The sequence below is a fragment of the Halyomorpha halys genome, unplaced genomic scaffold (genome assembly GCF_000696795.3).
Source record: "Halyomorpha halys isolate HHAL.00 unplaced genomic scaffold, Hhal_1.1 Scaffold158.1, whole genome shotgun sequence".
In the NCBI taxonomy this organism is placed as follows: domain Eukaryota; kingdom Metazoa; phylum Arthropoda; class Insecta; order Hemiptera; family Pentatomidae; genus Halyomorpha; species Halyomorpha halys.
In genome coordinates this window covers 831,716-846,198 of record NW_027107138.1, presented here as the reverse complement: position 1 = coordinate 846,198, position 14,483 = coordinate 831,716, and the positions used below count along the sequence as shown (strand labels likewise).

The 14,483-nt window shown below is 30.6% G+C and overlaps 2 protein-coding genes across 4 annotated transcripts in view; one reads left to right on the top strand and one right to left on the bottom strand.

Moving 5' to 3' along the window:
• Positions 1-7,693, top strand: part of LOC106678758 (uncharacterized) — a 211,588-nt gene extending 203,895 nt beyond the window's left edge. The window contains exon 6 of the mRNA XM_014417499.2: positions 1,184-7,693. Coding sequence (XP_014272985.1) covers positions 1,184-1,300 — 117 coding nt within the window. The 3' untranslated portion in view covers positions 1,301-7,693. The remainder of the gene's footprint in view (positions 1-1,183) is intronic.
• The window catches only part of LOC106678759 (uncharacterized), a 23,282-nt gene continuing 8,870 nt past the window's right edge, over positions 72-14,483 (bottom strand). Inside the window, exons 4-5 of one of the 3 annotated variants that reach the window (XM_014417501.2) lie at positions 9,912-10,206; positions 72-608 (exon numbers count right to left, since the gene is read on the bottom strand). In XM_014417501.2, the coding sequence (XP_014272987.1) occupies positions 554-608; positions 9,912-10,206 (350 nt within the window). In that variant the 3' untranslated portion in view covers positions 72-553. The remainder of the gene's footprint in view (positions 609-9,911; positions 10,207-14,483) is intronic. The other 2 variants (XM_024359460.2, XM_014417500.2) reach the window with 2 other exon arrangements.

Here is a 14,483-nt window from a genome sequence, read left to right as displayed (position 1 = left end):
TCAGTTAATGTGGCATTATGCCGCTTTATCAGCATGCTTCTTGGGTCTAAATAGATTTCTTGCACTTTGCCCACTATAGACGCCTAGTTTTTAATTGCAACAGAAATAACCATTATTTCTATATCACCATAAATGATGAGAAATCTCAAATTTGATAGAACTTGAAGTTCATTGTATACAACATAATTATCAATATTAAACATCGCATGCAGGTACTAAACCCGTAATATGACAAATGTGTCTGTCGGATCAAGTTAAAATTATTTGTTTACTTCGTATATCGTATACATTCAATACAATGCATTTATTGCTCTAAGTATTTATTTATTTGTATAGATTAAACAACCTAAAAAAAATTATAAGTTGAAAAAATAAATTAGTTTAAAATACCAAAATATAAGACAAATAAATATCGCTATTGGTCCTGAAACGCATCTGCCGCGCTAAGGGTTAAATCAATAACTTATTATCCTAGTTGTTAGATTGCCAATCACATTTATAAAATTATCACAAACTTTTTTTTATTTCATGAAATGTTTATTGCACGGATTGGTTATTGTATGGTAACACATCGCCCATAGTCTTCAGTAGCCAAAGGTCCTAGCTTCCTAAAACAAAGGGAATAAACAATACATTTGTATAGTATAATATTATATTATATCATAGTAATAGGGATCATAGGTTAATAAACAATACATTTGTATAGTACAATATTATATTACATTCTATCATAGTAATAGGGATCATAGAGCTCATTCACACTATATTTACAAATATATAAATTAAACGATAACAAAATAAGAAATAGAAGAAAAAAAAAGTAAAATGTGGAAAATAATAATAATACTAATTTAAATATATATGAACACAAAATTAAACTTAAATTAAAATAACCTTTTGAACACAACCATTCCTATTTACATTCAGTCTGGGGAACTCCGAAGCGAGCTCTTCCCCCCAGTTGTGGAGGAAAGAGCAGGACTCCGGCGATCCCGGCGCTTCTCTCTCAACTGCGTCACTGGTATTAAAATTCAGTGGAGGATGAGTGAGGGCCTTCCTAAATCAATTTTTTTGTAATATAGTTAAATTACAACAGAATGAGCTAAATGATACCAGATGCTTATTATGTACTCATAATATTAGACATCGATCGTTATAAATATTTAGGTGTGTGATGTTTCAGCCGGCGAGGCCTTCCGTCCTTTCTTATGACGACTTCCAGAAGCTGGAGAACAAGAGGAGCAGCCCTTGCAGCCACCACTCGGAAGAGCCATCGTCCTTCAACCAGGTGGAGATCTAGCTGAAGTGGAGGAAGGCGGCCACAGCCAGCTCCTCCGACTCGGATGACTAGACTCCAACGCCTCTTCATTCCTATACTCACAAATTTTGCCATTTCCCTAAAAGCTATTCTCCAAATCTCTCATTGTTCACTATTTTATTATGACTATTACTACCCACAAAATTAATAATTATTGCATTTGTTTTTCAGTAAAATCATTATCATACAGCAATCCATTTTAATATGAAATAATTATTAGAATTATTTGAACCGTTTCAGCCATTTATGTACAAATGTTTTATAATCAATACACAAATACAAAGCCCTTTTTACATGGATCATTGAAGAATAAGGAATAATAATCGATTCTTCGCAAATCATAGTACTTAACTATGTACCATATATTGATGCACCTCTAAAGTGAAATAGTTGTAACTAGTTTATAACATATACTATCGATATAATATATAGAATTTTAGTATAGATTTTCGTTATAATTTAATCGACTTTTCCTCAAGAAGACGTTTCCTCGATTGTCATAGATCGCCAACAAACCGTTCACTGTCATCACAAATTACGTTGTTCCTTCCTGTATTGCTGCCTTACCTCATTACTTTTAACGTACCTCCTAATTATGCCAAGACTATTAGCTACCATTCCCACGAATCATGTATCATGTATCTAAAATTTACTATACATACAATTTTCCTCTAAATTCATCGACTTGGGATAAAACAGCTTCTTTAATCAATCCAAACATGATGAAACGTTATACGAACCAGTAACACAACCGCAAACTTATTTTCGGTTATGTTATATAATAGCTTGATCTCAATTAATGAGGTTGCACTGTGAGGGATTAATAAGATTCTAATTAGGCCTCTCTCATTTGATTATTATCAATATGTGCTATATGGAATATGAGTTATGAATAGAGTTGAGAAAAACAGTTTTGGCTGTTTGTTGCCCCATAAAGATTCCAATTAGGATTCTATTTAACAGAAAGTTTTGAGCTATCCCAAAGGCTAATTGTTTCAGGTTCAGTATTTGAAATATTCTACCATGACAGTGAATCCCAACTACCATACTGTATCTACCTGACAGTGGCCCTTACGAAAATCATTTTATTTTATTTCATTATCAATCGTGACTGCATTCAGTCTAAATAACTACTTGATCATTGGAACTGAAGAGGTTGTTGATGATGTCATTTTCCAGTTGTTGAGAGGTTTCACTTTAGAATTATTTTAGGGGATCAGGAATAAATTCCATCAATTTTTTTCCAGATTATTATTTTATGTTCATTCCTGGACGAAACAGTAAAAAATCCCATACTTCTATAGCACTGAAAGTGATTTAAAATTTAATCCCATGCTCGTTCCAAGGTTCATAGAATGGTTTCTATAATTCAAAATCTCCTGCACATCCTTTATTTAATTTTTTCATATTAAATCTACTTAATACCATGAAACATCATTGTTTATTTAGCAGATCTATATTGTAATTTTATATTTTAAAATTGTATGAAAAAAGGTGTCTATTGTAGTTTCGACCCTGTCCTGAAAAGTGTTTTTTTATTCATTTGTTAGAATACATGTCTATCAAAAAATCAATCATTCATTTAGGTTCATATTTTCATATATATATATATATATATATGTAGTGAACCATTTGTTTTTGTTGTGGTTCGTATAACGTTTCTACGGTTCGGTCATCTCTTTGATTTATTTATACCTATAATTATAATTTCTGCTTTCTGGATAAGGGCCGCCACAGATTGAAGCCATTACAGACATGGCCCATTTAGTACAACTTCGTGCACTGAGATTTTTCTCGGTTCAGTATGTCACGAGTCATGATGTATCAACTCGCTTCTCTCAAAAAATATTATATTATACGCAGAATGTCTCGATCAATATTTAAGATGCGATGATTTAAAATAATATTTTTGGAATTGTTGATTTACCCCAGGGACAGACTATAGCACAGGCCAACCATCTTAAAACCTTGCTAAAATACGAAAAATTCAAATGCAGATATGTAGTATAAATTAGCACATACTTGTTTTTTATTTGAGCTCTAAAAATACTAGCAGAAATACGATATTTTCCTCCTTGAAAAATTTTTATTGCTGGGTTAAATATCTAACCATTCATTACATCATTGCCTATTTATCCAATTTATTATCACTTCAGTCCTTGAAATTTAAATTTTATTGTGTACTATTGATGTGACAGACCTCTTAGGGCCGGTTGCTACACAGTTTTTATATTTTTTTATTTTAAGGCATCAACCACTTATCGGTCATTACCACATTAATTTCCGACAGGTACCACAGTGAATTCTCGAGTAAAATAATTATCTGCTACACCAGAAAGCTAACCTTCAAATCTGGCAGTAAACTTACAGGGCACCTTCGATAGTTGCAGTAAACTTACAGGGCACCTTCCATAGTTGCAGTAACTTACAGGGCACCTTCGATAGTTGTATTAAACTTACAAGGAACCTTCGATAGTTGCAGTTGTATCTGTTCCCTAGCCAAGGTATATTGTATTATTACGTTTCTTTCCAAATTCAATAAAATGGATTTGATCGAGAAAGACGATTCGACAGATGACGAAGAATTAGTTGCTGGGGCGATAATGAAAAAAAATATATTCCGTCCACGACCAAATTATTTTTTACACTGGTCGGGTGAAGAACTTTCGATTGTCAAAATTGGCTGTTGAATCAATTCTAAATATAAGAATTTCAATAAACTCATTTTTGGTTTGATTAAATGTTTCTTTGGCCAACCTCCTTTTCCGATCAACTATTGCTTCAGATCTGAATTGAATGACTTGAAATGAATTGTAAAAAAAAAATTCATTATTTGTTCAAATAAACTATGATTCACTGATTAAAAATTGCTATAGTTTTATGGTAATATGATCAATTTTACTCACCTTAGCTGTACTTAAGAAACAACAGAAAACTTTTATAAAATCAAAAAGCTAAATTAAACCAAATAATTATGAAATTCGACCAATATTTGATTAGATTTTTCTAGAACACTAGCGCGATCTATCGACACTTATTTCAGTTACAAGTAATCTTGGTAACCTGGCTGACAAAATTAAAGACCAGAAACAGATCATTAAGTTACTAAAGTTGTACTAAACTCTTGGACAAATCTTAGTATTACCGGAGATTGGAGATTGGTGCAACCGGCCCCTAATAATTATATAATTATGGATGACTCAATAACAACCAAGCATGCGTGCCTGATGTACTGTTTATACAAAAACTTATTTTCTTCCAATTCTTGCGATTTCCACTTTCCTCTTTTTCGTAAATAAATAGTACTATAACGGGTTATAGTACTATTCCGTGAAAAAATAAATTGTATTAAGTAAAAATTTCTCGTTCAAAATTATTTTTCTCATTTTCACAAATGAAAGGACTTCTTATCAAACAGCGGTGATTATTTTAATAGATTTAATAAATTTACCCCCATTCAAAAAAAGAAAGAGCTTCATCCTCTTTTGCCAATATTTGACCCCGGGCTGAAGGTGATTGTTCAACTAGTCCATTGGACGATTTGTTTTTATTTTATTACTTATTAAACTATTTATTATAAAATTATGTTACTCTCATAGATTCTATATGTTTCTTTTATTTTTCCTAACTAGCTACAATAAAGGGTTTTGTTTATAAGATTCGAGTAATCCTACGAATTTTTTAAATAACTTTTTAAGAGGAGTTTGTAGAATTCATAAAATATTTATTTCGGATTCAGCATTTCACAAAACCTTAGAATAGCAAGTTCCAAAGTTTTGGTCAGAAATTTGTATTTTTGGTCCCATTTGCGCTGTTTAATTCATTTCAATTTTAATTTAGCAAACAGGAAAGATATTTCTATTAGACTATAACAATTAATGATATTACACCATATGCCAACTACCGACAGCAAAAACTCTCTTAAATTATTTTACTTAAATAATGTTATGTAATGTGTCCATGTTCATAAAAAATAAACACATATACAAATAAATCTTAAATAACATTTTTTAAATGATTTTACATTTTTCAAACTGGTTATATTCTTAAACTGTTAAGTAATAAAAAATCACATGCTTCATTAATCATATAGTTATTGTCAATTTAAAAAAAATAATCTATAATTTTGGTGTGGGCAAGTCGTTTAAGAAATTTTTTTTTGAATGGTAGGGGAGCGTTTTGGTGAAGTATTGCCATGCCATGAGACGAAATATTCGGACCTCCTTAGATGTCAATGAAATGTTTCAAAATAGATTGGATTAAGTTGTAGTGAGATAGGTTTAGTACATAAAGCATTTTTGTATTAGATTCAAGTGTTTATAGTAACCTATATGTGACAGACATGAATATATTCTAATGTATTTTCTTAGTTTTGTAATATTTTTCTTATTTAATTTTGTTTATTATCAGAGTGGAATGATGTTTATATTATTAATGTTAAGAAAAGTTTTTATTATAGTTAATGTTACCTAACTTAGTGAAATAGAATAGAAATGCATGAGAAGTTTTATCCTTTACGATATACTAGAATTGTACATTTAATCGATATTTCTTGGTAACCATAAGACGAATTTTGCAAAAAAAAAAAAAAAAAGAAAAAAAAAGAAACTAGACTTTTGGATTATGTCTCTAATATTATGCCAGTTGTTTTCAATTATTGTAATTATATAAGCATAGTAAAAGCGATATTTATTAAGCATACATAGATTTTATGTCGTAAAATGACGCCGGTGTTTTGAGTATAATGTCCAATGGATATGTTAGAAAGAAAATGTTATTATTTAATTTTATAACTGAGTTATTTTTTACTAACTCACTCATACTGATAGGGAGTATAAGACAATTCTGGATCATTTTTGACATATTCTTGCAACAAGGAGAAAATATAGAACTAACATCATCTGCCTCCATTGGATGTATTCCAATCATTCGGATAGTACCAACACCAAACTACATATTAAAAAAAAACTAGGCGATTATGTATTAAGGTTACACATTTTGTATTTAAAGATAATTAAATAAAGGTTTCATTTCCTTGTGCATTTTAATTTTATTATTTTTCTGTAATGTATGATTTTGAAGTTTGTTTAGATGTAAAGCTACTCAAACCAGCATCACAGAAGTTTCTCACCGTAATAATCAAAATAAATAGAAAAGAGAATATATAAAAAAAATCAACAATTTTATGTTAGAAATAAAAATTAAATTAGTCATCAAAAATGTAAGTAGTAGTTACCATTTAAAAGGTGTATAGCATAAATAATCATCATTTAAACTTTATAGTAAGATTTTAAACGTAAAGAGGTGAAATTTGGATAAATTTCAAGTTTATTAATACATGTTCCAGAAATATTCTAACTAACAATTTTGGTGAATAAACAAATCAAATAAAAAATAAGTTTTATGAATAAATATTCCTGCATGAATATAGAATCATAAAAATCAAGGCAGTACTTATTCCCTTTGTGTGAAGATAAACTGCATTATACAATTGAATATTTTAAATAAAATAATAAATTTTTTTCAATATAATTGTTCTAGTTCGCATTATAAAATATCTAATAATTACATAATCCATCAAGAATTTTATTATATTTTTTTTGTTTTGACAGAATTAGTAAAACATTGTTAAATTTATTTATAATTGATTGGTACATCCGGTCAACTTTTTATTTATAATATTTTGACCAAACAGTTACTTCGACATCAAACATAATGTATTTTTTTTTTTTTTCAAATTTTTATATATCACAATGACATCCTGCGTTATCTGATTGCTAATAAAAAAATCAATAAAATAAAAAAAAAATGGAATATTTGAAAAAAAAATTGAAACGTTTGGTTCCATGATACCAAGGAGTTATTCGTGTATTTCCGTTTAGACTCCTTATATAACTATAAATAATAACTAAAATAAATTTAAAAAAAAAAAAAAACAGTTAACTAGAAAAATATTTCATATATTTTTGCAAGTAGTTTAAATCATTAAAAAAAAAAAAAAGTAGCTATGATTTTAGGTTTTGGTATAAATGATAAATATTTTAAAAATTACGCAGCTGCTAAGCTGTATACCAATAGCATTTACCAGTAGATATAAACATTTACAAAAAATCTTGAGTAAGAACTCACTAAATATCCAGTTATTGTGTTAGGAGGAGGACGTAGGCAATCTCTACAGTTTCATTTCTCAACAATGCTCGCCTAGAAGTTCATGTTACAATTGCTAGTAAGTTAAGCTTCTATGTGCTATTTTTAGCTCTTATCTTGTAGTATTTCAACTTACCTATAATATATATTTCAAATAATATTATGTATGTTACATTTATCAATAACATTGTTGTCTGTATATGTACAATAAATAGTCGTTTCCAAATACTTCACCACTTATTAGTAACCTAAATAGTTAGAACATTCCTTATTTGTAAAATAAAATCAAAATTACTTTTAGTGTATCTCCTCTATTATATGTATGCTTCCATCATTTACACAAAAAAAATTGAAACCTAATAAAAAACAACAAATAAAAAATGGATTTCATAGTTATTTTTAGCGAAAATATTGGGAGTTCAAAATAGGTCAGCAACATTATTATTATACTTTTGTGTAACAATATACAATATAGTGGAATATAGATCACTTTCATGGGAAATAGTCATACCACAGTAGTGTAAGATGGAATTTATTATTCAAGGGGAAGAATACAATATACAACTTGTATTGTAGAGTGTCTCTACCAAAGATCTTCAACTGATCCTAATAGTACTTTTTTTACACAAAAGAAGAACGTGGGGGAAGGGAAGGAACTTGCAGGAGGGGATGTAGAGAGACGAGGTGGAGACGTTCCCAAGAATTCAAACAGCCTAATGAATTATAAGAACACAATGATGCTGAGAAGGATGAACAACCTTTAACGAGGGGTGCTATAAAAGGAAGAAAGCGCTGCCCTAGAAAGGGTTGGGGGATACAAAATATATACTATCTCTTCAAAGCCACAATGCCAAGTGCTAAGTGATTTTACAACATAATGTGAGATAAACATTTAAACTATTTATTTAACTTCTGCATTGTTAAATAAAGGTATTTATTTAGTACTACATCATAACTAACTATAATTTTGAACAGTCTGAATAAAAAAAAGGTAAACTCACTTAACTATCAAGAATGAATTTTCATAGCCTCCAAGCATGTTTTATTTATAAAAATTATTACTTTTTTTTTTTATCTTAGTTAACGTGCAGAATCAAAAATGCGTACTGCTGCTCAAGAAATTTACATTAAATAAACCCCATAATAATTTATAACTCTTAATTTATTAGAAAGAAGAATAAAGTCTGATCTGCAAGGGTTGGTATCAACATTTTTATGAACCCCTAATGTTTATGAATCCCTATTTTCAAGAAATGCGTTTGGAAAAAAAAATTCAAAATAATAATTATTTGAAATTTAGACGTTTATTTATTTTATAGCAATAAGTGTTTAAAAAAAAAAAAAAATTTCATCAAAGTAATGATTATTTTCTTCACTTTCATTCCCCTTCTATCAATGCAACCTGAACAGGTAGGAAATGAAAAATGGACTGGGAATGACGGGTAAAAAAAAGCAGTTCTAGGTACAAGAAGATTTTTCAAAAGATTTTTTCAACTCAAAAAATTCAATCCACGAAACATTCATAAAAGTGTCTATTTTTTATTATAAAAGAAGACTAATGAAAAAAAAAATTGACTAAAAAACTATATGATTCTTCATTGTAAATCTAAGGAGTAGGTGAGATTGAAATTTCATTCCACATTCCTGACCAGGATCTGGACTAAGGCTAGAGAAAATAGTTATGACTTAGGATGGTATTTTTCTATGATAAAAAAAACAAAATATTTACAGAATTATGTGTTGATTTTTACATAAATATGTCATAAAAATGAGTTATAGTGAAAAAATCTCTTACTTGCTGAAATTCTTTTATATTGAATATTTCTATATTTTTATTTTATTTTTTAATATTATAGATTATTTACTGAATGAGTTTTCATTAATATAATGAGTTGCAGTGAAATCCCTTCCTTGCTAAAATTCATTATTTTAATGAATCATTAACGTTACGGGGCAATCGTACCATCATCGGGTTATCTTAATATAAATATATCTTCAAATTTCCCAATTAAACTATTCTCCTTATTAGTCATAGGTGTAATAATAATAATCATATTCAGTTTTTTAAATAAATTAATAAATAAAATTTCCAATATAATAATAAATAAAGAGAATCTAAAACTGTTCCATTAACAAGGATCCTTACTTCAATAATTGTTAATAGAATGATTTTAGATTATCCTATTTATTATTATATATGAAATTTTATTTATTAATTAGTTATTTTAACTAATTAATTTACATGCTAATAGATTCAAATATATTGATTAAAATTAGTAATACCTAAAAGGAACTATCCTAATTTTAAATTCTAATTGTTAGGATACGTACATACAGATGGTGGAACTAAGAAGTAAAAAAGGACTCAATATTATTGAATTGCGGGAAAGGTATTAAACAAGATTGTAGAAAGTATGTTTTTAATCATTTACCAAGAAACATTTACCTTGAATTCAACTTATTATTATTCTTCTGAGTTCCATCTTTTGCTGCTTCTTCTACCCCCGTAGATGACTCTGTTGGTTTAGAATGGGATACACCGTCCGACCCCATTTGGAAGCAGTCGAATTGTAAGACTAGGATGGGTTGTCGAACGATGGACGTCTCAAAGTTTACACACATATGAATGTTGTTCCCCTCAGTATAAACGTCAAAAACTCTTATGCACATCTCAGCACCAGGCACGTAGGGGACAGGAATGCAAGCTGGTGGAGGATTCTTTCCTAGCAATCGTTCAAAACCTAGCATGTAATATTTATATAGAAAAACTAAATAAAATCCATATTAACTCAACACAAAGTCATACAATCTATATTATCTAATATATAATAAAACAAACGCTAATCATCACAAAAAAGGATGTAGTTGTTAATATTTTTTCTCATTTCATTAGAAAGTTTAGCTACTAAGTTTAGTTTAGTAGAACTTGAACCATGCTTTGGTTAAAAAATAAATTGTAAAAATCATACTAAAATTAATAAGGATTTAAATAATGCAAACAGTCACTCTCGAAAGGAATGAGTATTAAGTCTCTAAGTATCCACTCCATATGTACAAGCTAAAAAAAAAATTTATGTATATACATAAAGTTTACCAACCCCAAACTGAAATAACTTATAGCTTCACAGTAGAACTTGAGCAATACAATATCACGCAATTAAGAAAGAATACAAATTGTTATTAATATTATAATAAAATTAATCAAGATTTTAAAAATAATTATTATTTGATTTTTTTTTGGGGGGGGGGGGGAGGGGGGAGAAATAATGCAAGCTGCCACTCTCAAGATAGTTACTAGATCTTTAAGTATCCATTAAATGTCATACATATGTATATACATTATTATAGTGAAAACCGAATATTAATAGGTAAATCGAAAATATAGATTGTCAACCTTCACTAAAATAACCAGTGACAGTTAATCGAAACATTGTCCGATCAGTTTTCACTGGTGAAGATTAACAACCATTGAGTCCAGTTAGTGATTGTTACTTTCTGCTGGCTCCGTTATCTACATAACTACTCGTTAACGGCTTTTCCACTGCTATCACTAACAGGTATTGTCTTGGCACTAATCATTCTCCACTGAACAGGATTTGTTGAGGGTTTGTTTATCATATTTGAACGACTTTACAAACAGAAGTTCTGACTCGTAAAAAAAAATCGACAACTGGGAAGAAAAAAACATTTATCATATTGAGAAAGAGGGGAAGATAAATTTATCTAATGAATTCATTTGAATTCCCCCTACAGCGTTGTAGGCGAGGTTTAACTTTCACTGAGAACTGTTAACCCTCCAGCAGTGAAAGTGGTTTTCTATTTAACTACTCAACCTTTACTAACATGCACAGTTTAAGTTGACCATGACTAGTGAATGTCAACCTGTCTTGAAATATCAACTATCACTGTAACATATATTGCATATAACATATATTCACAAAATAATAAATAATATAATAATAATGATAATGATAAAAATAGCTATCAATAAAAAATGAATAGATAGATTTCCTAAATAGTAGTAAAATAAATAAACAACCAAGATAAAGTAAATTAAAAGGAACAAATAATTTAATACGTGTATACAATTACATATTATACCTAGGGAACCCCCAGCCAACCTTGTTCCCCACACATCCATATGTTAAGACCAAATGTATCACTTCCTGGGAACCACCAAAATTAGTAGAATTTACTGTTTGGTTTTCTCCATAATTAAGAATCCGATGTTCAATCTCTAAAGGGCATTTTGTGTTTTTTCAATATAAAATTCCCACTAATTGGCTTTAAAATCCACCAATAGACTAATTAAAAAATAAAACGTGAAAATATTAGTTAACGATATTTTCGCTTAAAAATTTTGAGTTAGAATCATTTGCTGAACCATTCACTGAAACCAATGAGATATTCCGCATAATTATCGCATGTATTCAGCAAACGGTTGTGAAAAATACACTATTGCTCGTAAACAAATATTGTATATATTTTTTTTATCGTTTTTCTATCATCTATGCTATCGAAAAAGAATCTGTTTGCGCAGGTATGCTTCATTTGTTTACGGTTAAGTGGCTATAACCTGTGTTATTTTTCAATTTACCAATATTAACAAAGATATTTTTTTAAGTAACAAAATATCACTAAAAAATAATAAACTAATTAGCCCGGATTTTATGTGGTTCTAGACAACAAACTCATGATTCCATCTACAAATAAGAGGAAAAGTAAAATTGTCCTCTTGGTGATCATATCTCTTGAAAATAATAAAATAAAATCACTAAAATTCAGATATTTAACCTTAAAGTTTCCAGAAGATACCAGCGCCCCTCTCTCTTATCACATCACTGGTATTGAAAGCCAGTTTGTTTGTTTGTTTTGAGAGGGCGTTCAACAGCCTGGTCATCAACGCCCGTTGGTTGTTGGTTTTGGTAAGGTCTAGTTGTTTCACAGAGTCATACCTTCGGTATGATGTGCGGGTCTGCGCCAGTGGGAATCCCTCATGAGGTTTGAAATAATATATAGCTTGGTAGTTATAATTTATTTGATAATAGATCGTAACAATAGTGGAAAGGATGGTGAAAATTAGATAATTTTAGAAAATAGAGCAAGATAAATCGACAATTATAATTAAAAGTTGATTATTAGCTTAGTCCTATGGATGAATTTAATGACTCTTTCGGTTACGGATTCGTCGTTTCTCAAAGCCATTGGAATATTTGTTGGTATCCCTGACTGGTTTAGAGTTTATTTGTAATGATAGCATTCTTAAAAAATGTGCTTGACGGTCAGATTACCATTACATTTCGAACATTTTGGAGGGGCCTCTTCTGTTATGAGGTGGACGTGTGTCATTCGGCTATGCCCTATTCTGAGTCGCGTGATCGCTACTTCTTCGCGGCGTCTACTTCGGGTTGATGTAATCCAGGACTACACATCTTTCTTTATTTATTTCAACTTACAGGGCGGACTTTCATCCTACATTGCCTGCCATCTTTTATTTATGCGTTCCTTTAAAGGGGAGCAAGTTCCTGTCCAGTTAAGATAGTTGTCGTTCTACCTGGGAGGGCTAGTGCTTCTGTAGCAGCTTTGTCGGCCATCTGATTTCTTGTAATACCAACATGTCCGGGGGCCCAGACGAAGTAGGCTGATTTACCTATTTGATTTAACATTATTAAATATTCATTATAATACATTATATCTAGTCCTTGAAGAGCATTAATGGAGTCCGATATTATTGCTATATTGTCGTTTGTATTTAGCGATGATGCAGTTTTCTCCTATGGATTGTGTTTGGTGACACAAAGACGGATCCTATTGCGTTATCTGACTTCGTGCCATCTGTATATATAGCGGTATGTTCTGGTAGAGTTTGTAGCAGTTCTCGGAACATTTCTTGATATTTTAACGTTGTTGTATTTTGTTTGCGGTATGAAGATAGCTGGAGATTTACATATGGACGTTGGTAGGTCCAGGGGGGCGTGTTATTTTCTGGTATGTTGATTCCTATTCCTTTAAGTTCTGTGACAATGATTGATAATCGTTAAGCGAGAGGTAGTGTTGTATTTATCTTCTGCTGGAACTGTCTAGAGAATTTAGGAATGAAAATATACCTATAAGTTGGATGCGAGGGTTGCAGGTATAGGCGGGAAAAATAATTTGTAGCTAATATTTGTCATCTGAATAGTAGGGGTGATATTCCAGATTCAGCAGATAGACTTAAGATTGGACTAGTCCTAAAAGCACCTGTATCAATCCGGATTCCGGTGTCGAGTTTAGCTAGGCTTTGGAAACGGGCTGAGCCATACACAAAACTTCCATAATAAAGTTTGGAGCAGATTAAGCCCTTGTATATTTTCAGCATCGTAGATCTATCAGCTCCCCATGATGTTTTGCCGAGGACTTTTAAGATTTTAATTTTGTCCACGCATCTGTCTCTAAGTGTATTGATATGGTGGTTCTAAGAAAGCCGCCTACCGAATATCAGGCCTAAAAATCTATAGTATTCGACATACGGTAACGGAGAATCTCCTAGGGTGAGTTCTGGGGATGGTGGTTTTCGTCTTTTTCTACTGAAATGTTGACATTTCGTTTTTTCGGTTGAGAAGGTAAAACCTGAGCTATTTGACCAGCTTTTTAATCGATTAAGAGCTTCTTGTAGTTTGCTTTTTATTTGGTTTGTGTCGTTTGAGCGGTACATAATGGCTAGATCGTCCACATAGAGCATCACTTTTATTCCTCTCGGCATGTTTCTTCCCATGTCATTAATGGCCAGGGCAAATAAGGTTGTGCTGAGAACACATCATTCTGGTACTCCAATTTTTTGTTCAAAATTACCAAAGTGATAGTTTCCTATCCTGATTTTGAATATCCGTTGAGATAAAAACTGCTTGATGAAAGTTATGAAATTACCCGTGAAATTTAAGGATATAAGTTTTTTTATAACAGTATTTTTGCTTGTACAGTCGAATGCTTTAACCATATCGAAGCAAATTACGATTGCTTGCTGCCTTTCTACGAAAGT